The sequence below is a fragment of the Ptychodera flava genome, chromosome 1 (genome assembly GCF_041260155.1).
Source record: "Ptychodera flava strain L36383 chromosome 1, AS_Pfla_20210202, whole genome shotgun sequence".
Classification (NCBI taxonomy): domain Eukaryota; kingdom Metazoa; phylum Hemichordata; class Enteropneusta; family Ptychoderidae; genus Ptychodera; species Ptychodera flava.
Genome location: NC_091928.1, coordinates 7,004,302 through 7,016,574, shown reverse-complemented (window position 1 = coordinate 7,016,574; position 12,273 = coordinate 7,004,302). Strand labels below are relative to the sequence as shown.

The window sequence follows — 12,273 nt, the reverse complement described above, 5'->3', positions numbered from 1 at the left end:
AAGTTAGTAATGAAACTAGGGTTAATAATCTCTTGAATAATGTCTTTATGTCCAAAACCCATCATTTGAAAACTCTGAAAGTGTGACTTGACTTGTCGTTGAAAACCTATTTTATCATGGCATGGAAGTCTAGAATCTATCTAGGATTCTTTGGTCTCTGTTAATCCCCAAAATACCCTAACAAATGAGCCATTTTCTAGATACCAGCTTTGTTACCTGGTCATCCTCTATTGGTGATTTCTGCATTTTGCTGTTCACAATCTAGGTGGGGCTGATAGTGTCAAAGATTAGCTAATGTGATAAGGTTCACATTACACAATACTTTATTCATCAAAGGTATTTCAAAAAACTTTATTACCTTGGCTTACCAGGAATTCTTCTGTTAATATGCTATTTGCAGCAAATGTAAAGTAAATCAGGTTTCTGAGATGCTATCTTTCTATTGAACTTTACACCCCTTATCCTCAGTGTAGGTATTCACTTTGGATCAAAACAGTGGGGCTGTACCAAACTTGAGTGGCAAAAGGGTAAAGTGACTTTTTCCTAAAGTGTATATGTAGGTTTTCTAACTTGTTCATCCCCAATTCTTTGTAAGCAGGTCCACAATGTACGCTGAGAACAATAGGTTTGGCCCAAACCATGGTGGTGAGAGGGTTGTTGCCTGTATTTAAGTGCATGTAATATTTCAGTTTCCACTATGATCAACTACACACATCGTTTGTATTTTTCAAAACAAAACATGGTACATGCTGCGACTGGTATTTCGGCAAGGGGTCAAGTAATATGTTTTATATTTTCACATGCTACACATTTCTACAAGTACAGTATGCAATATGATGACAAAATGATCACAAATTTTCCATTAAATCATTTGCTATTAATAGTTACAAGTAGAGCAGCATTGTGTTGACCATTATAAATACATTAAACATTATTCAAAAATATATTTTAATTCCCTTACATTACATGTTCTTGATTATTGAAGAGATGGATGAAAAGGTCACATCAAACTGACTAATTTTGAAGTGCCATCTGGATATTTGTATGCAAATAATATGTAAATTGAATCACTTCGATAGCCCATATATGGTTATAAATATCTATCACAATGCAGGTTTCTGATGCAGTTTACAGTCTGAATTTCTGATCCTTCAGAAATTTTGTCTGAATTTCTTCTCCCAAATGATGTTGCATTGTTCAAATGATTTTCTGTTATCCATCCTCACCAAAATCTTCTCATGAGGTGTGTGGTACTTTGATGATATTAAAGATTGAATGTTTCAAAAGCAGCATGGCAGTATTTTTAGAATGTTTTAAAATTAGCCTAAAGTGGGAAAAAAAAGAGGCTGAACACTAAAAATGGAATTTTAATCGTCAAATGCTTGATGTGAAACATATAGTTTACAGGGTAAAGTAATGGATGCGTCTCTAAAGTCAAAATAGTATTCAGAGGCTGAACACTAAAAATGGAATTTTAATCGTCAAATGCTTGATGTGAAACATATAGTTTACAGGGGAAAGTAATAGATGTGTCTGTAAAGTCAAAATAGTGTTCAGTTATTGTTCCTTTTTAGCTGAAAAAGCTTAATTCATCAGATTGGGAATATTGTCAATATGCATGTGGCATATTTATGCTTGGTGTATCCACTTGAAATACTATTTATCCCCAATTCCAGTAAAAGCCCCAAGTGGGTAAAGGGTCATGGAAGTATACATTAGACATGCAATGTATAGTGCATGTAATGGCCTCGTATCAGCAGTACCTTGTTTTCATTGGCACAAATTGCCTTTTCAATGCTAATGGAATGTCATATTGATGCAAATGGTGAAATTTGCGGAGTATCATTATAAAGGGTTAAACGCCTAGACTACAATAAATGCTGCCTTTTTTTAGGAAACATCTTCAATGTTGATTTCTACCAGATGATGAACCGCTGAAATCTCTAAATTGCGTTTCATGAATGCTTAATATTTTTTCTGTCACTTTCAGGGTCAAAATATTAGTTAGAAAGGGCAAAAGTTGATGTTTTAACCAATTTATGCAAAAAAAAAGAGTTATAATATTGTTTAAACCCTCAAAATACATGATACAGTAATTGTATGTACAATTTAAGAGTAAAGGGAAGTAAGTCTTTACTGATAAAAACCAATTAGTTCAGCATACTGAGAGTGTATCAAATGTGTTTGAACAGACATCAACATTGCAAGTGAATGTCTTCTGTACACCATTAGTCTTGTCCAATAATTGTTTTTATAGATCATTATGGTCTATCAATATCCGTCAGGAAGTAAAAAATATAATAGTTTTAAATCTGAAAAAAAAATAATTGCTTGGAGTTGTTGAGATGTTTCAGATATTGATTTTTAATAACTTTCAGAACTGAAATGTTTCTAGGTACAAGGCAGTGAATTATGATAACCATCAAACTGTTGTCGTTGAAGTAATTCAAGTCACGCTGTGATGAAGGAAGAGTTTAAAATGTCAGATGTTCTTTGCATTGCTGTTTCTATCCATGGATAGATCAATCTGTTGACCTTATCATACCAGTTCTCGTAATCATGTTCAATTTGTATTCAAATATAGACTAAGGGATTGGCGGCAGTATCTGAAGAGGGAACACTGTCAGATGCAAACTAATATCTGCTGAGTGAAATGTTCCAACAAATTATTTCATTCCAGCTGTTTTTGTGAAAAACAGAAGTATTGCCTAGGAACTGAATAAAAAAAATAATGATCTGTAGTGGAAAAAGTGCACATTTTTGTGTTTTCATGATTTTGAAATGTCAACGACTTCAAGGCAAAGACAATTCACACCTCATTCTTATTATCCTTTGTGAATATCTGATCGTACCCTACATCCCTGGAACATTATTGTCAGGAATTTGTTAGAAATAGTTGTTACAGTAGCAGTTAACAAAAACCGGTATAAGAATCAATGACCCATAGCACTCAGGAACAGTGAATCACCTCTCCTGATGGATTTTTAAGAAATTGTACTGAATTATATTTGCAGATTTTTAACTCCATACAAATACAAAATTGCAAGAGTCCAAATGCTTATAATAATTGTTCATTCATGCACAATTCAGACCCTACAATTGCATGCGCTGTAATTTTGTAAGTAGAGAAGACTTGATTTGATATAAAGGATGGCCTTGTGTGTACAGTCATCCACAGATTAGTTGAAGGGGATTTTCTGTCTTTGATAGCAAATATTTCACCGCTGTTCCCATCAACTGTGAACAAAATTTGGTTCAGCGAATTCTTGTCATAATTATGCCATGCACAATTAATGTAACAGAGCCGTGTCTGGTTCTGATAGTCTCTGCTAAAATAATAACCTCAGGCAATCCATCACTACACCCTCTTAATCTTACATGAATTTGTTTGCAAGAAAAGTTGTTCACATCTTGCAGGGTAGTGTTTTGATATATATACTACCCCAAACATTTTCACAAAAATTTGTCATTGACTCTTAAATTGTGGCGCATTCATTAGCCCTTTGAGTGCCAAAGTCAATTTTTGTCACCTTTACAAAATACACCACAGTCAAAGTTTTTCAGATTATTTTCCAAAATTTTGAAAAAAACTTTAGTTAATCAAATGTGATGTTCGTTTGCTTCAAAAGTGTCAAAACAAATACAGAAAAATTCATAAAAATTGGTAAAATCTTGAGCTAAAATTTTGGCCGGAAAAATTACGTCCCAAGATGATCTGAAAGATATTTTCATAGATTGTTGTGCAAAATATCATGCGTATATTTGACAAAGCATTGGACCTGGAAGGAAGCTTATGTCAAATGTCAATAACTGTGGTTTTGTTCTAGGATGTCATAATAATCTCTGATCCTATAAGGATACACTGTATATATCCTGGTTCAGTCCCCTTAAATGGACCTTTTATATTGGTGACATAAAACATATCTACCCACGTCTGGGTCTAACTTTCTAAATACATGTACTTGCTAAAATTGTGTAATTGTGCCTATTATCCACTATTGTTTGACCTAACCCTGTTGTTTTCATCAAAAAAGTTTGACCTCCACAGAGGAAAATGGAGATACAAGGGTTATGTAAATTTGTTTTTGTATTTATGATTTATGGGGATGAAAATATCTGCATGCTTGGAGTCAAAGATAGACGTGTACATGCAGCCCTCATTTCCAACTTAGTATTATGTAGTCTTGAGTTGAAAAAGAGTAGAATCTGGTCTAGCATACAAAGTTCAACATTATTAATCAGCAAAGTCCTATACACAGAAACCTCAATTTGAATAGTAATTGCCCTTTTTACCGTATTTAATATTTGATTATCTTCAAGCTAACCCATATAGTTACACACAAATCATAATTTGCCCAGATCCAATTCTCAAAACCAAAAGTTCCACCATTTCTTGAATTTTGCATTTACATCTATGAAATGATCACACCCTATTACCTTCAAAATTATACTGACAGTGTTGACAGCTTCAATGGTATCCCTCTGCCTATCAGCGCCTTACTTAAACATGCTATTTTGAAAAAAGCCACTGATCTAATGAATATGAAAGATGTCAGGTACTTGTGCCATGTATTATGAATAAGCTATATTACATTTTGCCCGGGGAGCTTGCATTATAATTGTCCAATATTTATCCTGTCTCACTCTCGCCCTCAGTTTTTGTAATCTTCAGCCAGCGTTGTGAAATGTTGAACTTCCATCCGTGTGTGGTTATCCCATTTCAACAGAAATCAGAAATGTTGTACTTAATTTTTCACACTAAACAGGAAGACAAAGAAAAAATTGATTTGCTAAAAAATGTGCCAGCTTGAACATATAAAACCTTTAATGGCATATTATCCCATTATTCATGGAAAATATGCTCAAAATGAGGGTGTGTTTTTGGGAGTGTATTTATGGAAAATGTGCTTTACATCAGTGGAGCAAAGCATTTTGATTAATTGATTGAAGGAAGAGGGACAGCAGGCAGAAAACTGTCAATTAAATTGCTACAAGCCAACTATTGGTTGTACTTGTACCGACGTAAAATCATTTATGCAGGTTGACACGGCAAATTGAAAAAGCTTTCGAGTTAAGGGTTCATCTCACATTGTTATTCTCCGCAGATGATTAATTTCTTCTTCGATTTATGCAGGGGCCTAGGGGGTTTACCAATGCAGTTCTCATGACCAATGAATGTTATGTGTGTGTACAATGTATCAATACCATTAACTCTTTTCGTAATATGTTCTAATTGTTTTTATTTAACCTGTGTAATAATTGGTAACAAGAGAGAACTACTAGAATTTGTAACTATATCAAGCCTCATTTAAATGCACTCTTATTTTCTGGTTTGCAACCTGAATTACAAGAGAGTACATTTCATAATTTCAGTTATATTGTATTGATGTAAAAAATATAGTTGGTCCCTAAGGTCATTACGCACATGTATGCATATAGTATACATTACACGTATCCTTCTCGGCCAATGGATTAATTGCTTCTTGTGAGTGTATGTATAGGGCATGCGATAAAAAGCTACAGTTCATCTAATCATATGATCTTGTTTGACGTACTCTTTTTTATCGTCGGAATTCGACAGAATGGTAAGTCCTTGAAAATTTTTAACTCTCCAACAGAACAAGGGACAGATTCCAGAGCTTTTTTAGTGTGTGTGACTTCATAACGTCAGTATATGTATGTGCTTTGTGCAAGACTGTGGCCTATTAGGTGTATATACATTTATGTATGTATGGATTGTAATTACACTGACAATAGTGACATGTTATGTAGCATATCGTGTATACTCCTGGAAATACTGTGCATATATTTGTTCCATTTCTTGCATCTAGAAGCTGTACATGGCATTTCTGCTTTTAGGATATCTGAAAATTTACTTCGGAGAAGCTTGTTGTAGATAGATCACAGTAGGAAAATAATGCTTTAATAATTAAAAAAAGAAAATCCCAGATGGAGTTATTCACTCATCCATTCAAGCACGTCCTTTTGTCTGTAATCAAGGTTTTGCCGCTAAAATCACTCTCGATGTATGTAATTTATTACTGAAGAGATCTCTCATTATTGGACTAGTCTGAGAGCAGAACGTTTTACTAATCAAAATGGATAAATTACATTACCAGTTACAGTATATACAGTCTTGTAGTACAAAATTCATGCACAAATATTTCACTCATTATTTTCACATCATTTGGTTAAATAATTCTATTCTGTAAATATTTTGGTGAAAGTAATAAGTTTACATATACATTGATAATATGTTTAATATTTGATAGGTTTCTGTTTGAGACTAGCATTTCCAAATGACCCTGAGGTTGGAGTGAACCTGATGATTAAAGGAATAAATATTTCAACATTGGTTGCAGATATTGTTTCTCGATCGTTGCATTTGATCGTTACACAGGAAATCATTTATTAAAGTGGTATTTTAAATTGTGTAGCTCTTTTTAACATTTGCAATTCTGTACTTTAAATAACTATACCAACCCTCTTTTCTTTAATTTCCAGTGTTCTTTACATAACAATGTCAACCCTACCGCTCTGTTACTGGTAATTTGTGTGCAAATATAGCTGATGGAAAAATTACTATTCAAACAAAACAGCCACCTGGCATCTCTAAAAATTGCATTCTACTGATGTCATCTTTTATCTTGTACTATTGTAGTCGATGAAGCTTGCGTGCGTAGTTGCTGCTATTTTATTTTAACCATCTGAGTGCCAAAGTCAATTTTTGCCGCCTACATAAAATCTACCCTAGTCAATTTTTTTCAGATTTTTGCCAAAATTTTGATAAGAAACTGTAGCCAATGAAATATGATGTCTGTTTGGTCCAAAATTATCACAAAAGCTACAGAAAAATTCATAAAAATTGATTAGATGTTACACTAAAATAATGGTAGGAAAAATTACAGCACTCAAAGGGTTAAGAGAATGCTGTCCTATAGGTACCATTTTGCCACAACACCAATAATATGGTTTGACGCTGGCTACTATCAGCCACAGTCAACCAAACAAAGACATTTTAAACACAGGCAATGCTTTCCAGTGTGATTCACCATTTGCTTTTATGTGTAATTTGTGGTAGCCCATTGTTCCCCAGTTGATGATACCGTTGATAATACTGAGATTTGACTTTTATTAGAGGTTGCTATCGTGATGAGATAAACAAAGACAGTTAACTAAAATCATGCCAAGTGAAGCAAAAAAAGAAATGTACTCATAAATGCTAACTTCCCTGTCTTATCAATACAATGGTATAGCCCTTTTGCAATTATGACAACTCATTTTCAAACGTAGGGGGTGAAGCTCTTCTTTGTTCACAAACATTATGCCCAGATTATTAAATAGGGCTGGATTAATATTTAATAAGTCCTTTGTGTCTATATAATAGGAATTGGTGCTTTACAAGTGAAAATGTTCTCGTGTTCATGCGCCATCTGTTTTGGAATTGTAGGCAGAGCTAAAGGAACTTGCATGCACTGTCTTGCAGTGCTTTTGTTTCATTCAGACAACAAAATTGTTATGTTTGTGGTTATCATTGAACAATAGATGTTTTATTCTCACTCACCTTTATTTTGTATTTAACATTGTCAAATTCTTTCTGATCTAATGAGTACTCACAGCATCTCATAGTGGATTATATTTTTGCCAGTACAGTTGACCCCTTGACCTCAATCTATGCTTTAATAGGTTCAAAACCTGTTTGTTCATATTGAGGAATAATGCTTCATCTGGGTATAAGCTCAGGATACTAAGCAAAGATTTTATGAAAGCTACGTACTGAAATTTATATGTAGTTGCAAATACATTTGTTTAGCGTTGTAAATGGAGGACATGTTTAAAACAGGTCACTGTCTGTATTATACAAGATAATAAAAATAAATCTGCTTTTGCATTGAAAATTGTTGATTCTACTGAATTGCATTTCTGCTTGTTTTTGGTTTGCCATATGCCCATAAATTTATTTTTGTGTCGTGATACAATGGTAATACTGAAGCATATGAAATATGGACCACAGTTACTACTGCTGAAATAGAAATATGTATCCATTAGCATGCACAGAGGTACTGCCAAACAGAAGAAAAAAGTATTTCCCTCGGAGCACTGTTGGAACCAAAAGCCATCTATCATTTCAGAAATACACTCTTTGATCTCATCTGTCTCAGTCTGTGATGCTTAACATGGTCATCCGTAATAAGGTTATGGTATAAAAGAAAAATTCAGTCATATTTCATAGCTATTAACATTAAAATAATTTCCATAATGCCATAGTAGAAGAGCAATGAATTGAATGCAAAAGCACAAATAAAAAATTCATAAAGAAATAAATAAGTAGTATACAAAGAAATGGTAAATAAATTAAATATACACCGTATCAGAAGCATGACAAAAAGAAATTGAAAATTTGAAATTCTTGTTAATAAAACAAGTAAATTAATATTGAATAGTTATATTTTTCAACTCTAAGTCAAAACAAAGAGGTGGTTTGATCATCATGATTCATATAGTTAAGTAGGCTTTTCATAAATGAATGTTCATTACACCAGTCAGGTAAGACTCTCCCATCTATTACACCCTTGGGGAAGAATTTCCAAGTCAAGATGTGACCCTAAACCAGCAGCTTTCAAAGTGAGCTATTAAAACACTTTAGTACGTTGGCATTATTCAACCCATAACAGTGAACATGATTACATTTTGAATGGACCATCAATTCACCAAAGCTTAGCAAGCTTGGATTGACATCACCTTAGGAATGCAGTGGTCGATTCACTCAATAAGACAGTACAGTAATGTTGACAGTCTGTGTGTATTTTGATGAGATGTCTGTGATAAGTAGGGCTGTCAAAAAAGCAGTGTTTATCGTTCTCTCTCTTGTCGCATTTCAACATACAGTTTTCCCTTGTGGAATTGTCTAATGTTGCTTGCAGTGCCACTTAAATCACTCTGTCTCTAGGTGCAGAATTTCGCACAAGTCGCAGGAAATATGAGAAAGGGGTCTCGGTAGTTATACTCCATGTAGTACACATTCCATACACCCAAACATTCACAGTCAGTCTCTGTCATAAAAATCAGGACAATTATCCCCCAAATTAAAAAACGTATTGGAAAGACAGACTTCTAAAAGCAAATGTCAGGGTATTTTGATCATTTTGTATCACTCCAAATTGTTGAGAAATGATATTAGTTTTTTCAAAAAATTTGACAATTTGGTAGAATTTTCATCAATGCCAACATGTACATGTCAAAAACGAGTGAACCACTAAAAAATTAAAAAAAGCTTGGTCTGCGCTAAGCTGATTATTTTGGGTGTCTTTATCTGTATATGGCAAATGTATGTTTTTGTGACCCGAAGCGCATCATTTCCTTGACCTTTTGTAAAACAAGATGATTATTGTGTCTTGTACCGTTCAGGGCAAGGATTTCCATGCTAAATGGATAAGGTTATCTGAGCCTGGTCACAATAATCTGCTGAAAGATCTTTCTCTGTTAACCTGGTCACCTTCTTCCTCGGGATAAAAATCAATCTTTAACATCTTAAAGGATGGGAGTCAATTGTGTCTTTAGTGAGCTGAATCACCAGCTAAAATACCTAAGTAGGATTTGACTTTAAAAGTAGCTTATACGGTACTCTTATAACTTTCAAGATGTAAGACCCGGTTCAGTCAATTTTTTTTTCATTTTACTGGTTTTAGCAGTGTACTAATGCACTTGGGTAAATTAGTGTCAAAAAAACTTGACAGAGGTAGGTAGGCAGTTCATCAAATTGTCTTCAGTGTTTTGTACTAAGTTTTGGGAACATAGTTGAAAGGTCTGAGTACCATGGTTAATGTCATTGCATTGATTTACCATGGGGATCCCTGGTCAACTTTACCAAGGCACATGCCTTTACAAAAAGTCGGGCCTTAGAGGATAAACTGGCTAGTTGCAAACTATCTGTGAAATATATTCTTATAATCTTAGGAGTACCCAACAGTTTTAAAGGAAACACAAATATTCAAGTCAGGAGAGAAATTGTCCCTCTGTTACATGAAAATTACACTGGATTGTAATTCAGCTCTTCTCAATGTATATTGGTAACAGTACTGACACACACCTGTTTGAGGCTTGGACAAGTGTAAAATTTGAACCATGCAAATTTACATTGAATTTGCTGAGGGAAATGAAGGAAGCAAAGTTTGTTGATCAAAGTTTATGAAAGATTCAACAAAGACATCTTCAGACAGTGTTGTACATAATCAATATGTTGCTACTCAGACATGCAAGCTATCCAATGGAATAAACGGATGTAAAGAGTGAGACATCTTGATGACTGATTCAGAAATATGTAAGTATTGAATCATTACATGTACTGTTGACAGTGAATCATTCTATTGTGTATTGTAAGGGGCTGTCATTTCTCCAGAATGGACGGCGCCAGTTGTAGAGACCAGACACTTTGGGGCAATCATGAAGACAGCTCACTGTTGTTTTATGTTATAAAATATACAATTGGTCAGTTTGTTTGGTTGTTACCATCTTGGACAATCAAAAATCATCTCTGTTTCTGGCTCATGCATCAACTATAATAACAACAAAATAACAACAACAAACAACAACAACAACAACAACAACAATAATACTACTAATAATAATCATAATTTAAAGTAATTTTGGCATCATCTTTAAGTGAAAGAAGATAAGAAAGAGCATAGGAATAGTAAGATCTATTTCAATTACAAGCAGATTTAAATGAAAAGAACGAATAATAACAAAACAACAATAACAACAACAACAACAACAACAACAATAATACTACTAATAATAATCATAATTTAAAGAAATTTTGCATCATCTTTAAGTGAAAAAGATAAGAAAGAACATAGGAATAGTAAGATCTATTTCAATTACAAGCAGATTTCAATGAAAAGAACGAATGAGTCACCGTTTAAATAAGCCAGTTCTCATTTCTTTAATGTTAACGTGAAGGTGAAATTCCAGATACTCAAAAAGTTCTTGACATTTTTGCATGTTTGGATTTGATGGCGGGGCAGGTTGCATCACCAGATAAAATGAAATACACATAATTGTACTATTTATCAAGATACAGCCCGAGGTGTTGATTGTGTACATGCTTTACTGACTTGCTACAGTTGCTCTTATACTGACTTTCTGGTGAAATGATTAATATATGCAAATCCATGTGTAGACATTTCTTCTTGCATATTAATATAAATTGTTTGATCAAGACACTAGTCATGTAAACTTCACTCCTCACTTACAACTACAGACAGACCTGATAGCAGGATTGACTTGATCACGTGTAACTGAAAATATTTACCCATTGAGAGCAGAAATAGAGCCTAATTTCCTGTACTCACAACTGTTTCTCAAGTTTCTTGAAACCAAAACTGATATCCTGGTTCAAAGAATAAGCAGTATCCGTTTTGTTCAGAATGGACCAACCTTGCAATGGTAAATATGTTTTTGTCTGTCTGAGTTGATAATTTATTGACATACACATATATATTAGATTATTGCACTTGCTTCAGTTTCACATGTGCATAAATTTTAGGCAGATCTACCATTTCAAAATTAGATTTATAGCAGAAGTGGCTTAAACTTTGTTACATCTGTCATTAACAAAGAGCACAGTTCTGAGAAATATTGACAAAAATTTATATAATAGGTTTTGAGGACCTGCTGAAAGCCATGTAAATCCAACTTCCCATAGTTAAAAAAAATCGCTCAGGTACAAGCCCTGGTTTTCAACAAGGAGCTGTATAGCAATAGGTGTCTCTTAATGTATTTCCACTTTACTCCTATGTTAATAAGCAAAAAAGAAGACTTTCAAACAACTGAATATGCAAATTAAGTACTGAAATTGAAGCTCTTGAGAGCACCATATTGTAGCTTTTGTATCTACTTCATGTGTGTAGTAATAAATTCAATGGTTGCATTTCATATTGATATATGCTGTGTAATCAGTTGTTAGATATTGACTAATCCTACAAATTATTGGAAACCATTTACTCTGTACATTTAGATATATGTATGTATGCGGATTAGTGTAACTCTCTCATGCCATGGAGGTAGTAGAGAAGGAGTCACACTGAGATAATTACGTTTATTACTATTGTTCACCATTGGTTTAATCCGTTTATGTCCATTGTTTAACACCCCTTTCCCGCCATGTGCGTTGCCGACGGTACCTTCGCAACCGAACCGAGTGAAATTAACCTGGGTTTGCTAATGCGACTCAGTTTCTCCACAGTGTCATAACGCCTGCGCAAAGACTGT

The 12,273-nt window shown here is 34.0% G+C and overlaps 1 protein-coding gene across 7 annotated transcripts in view; it reads left to right on the top strand.

Moving 5' to 3' along the window:
• Window positions 1-12,273, top strand: part of LOC139129131 (protein polybromo-1-like) — a 97,337-nt gene that overhangs the window by 46,812 nt on the left and 38,252 nt on the right. The window contains exon 1 of one of the 7 annotated variants that reach the window (XM_070694840.1): window positions 5,440-5,585. The exons of the other annotated variants lie outside the window; for them this stretch is intronic. Within the exon in view, the coding sequence (XP_070550941.1) occupies window positions 5,583-5,585 (3 nt within the window). The 5' untranslated portion in view covers window positions 5,440-5,582. Of the gene's footprint in view, window positions 1-5,439; window positions 5,586-12,273 lie in introns of those variants that run through there. 7 annotated transcript variants of the gene reach the window in all.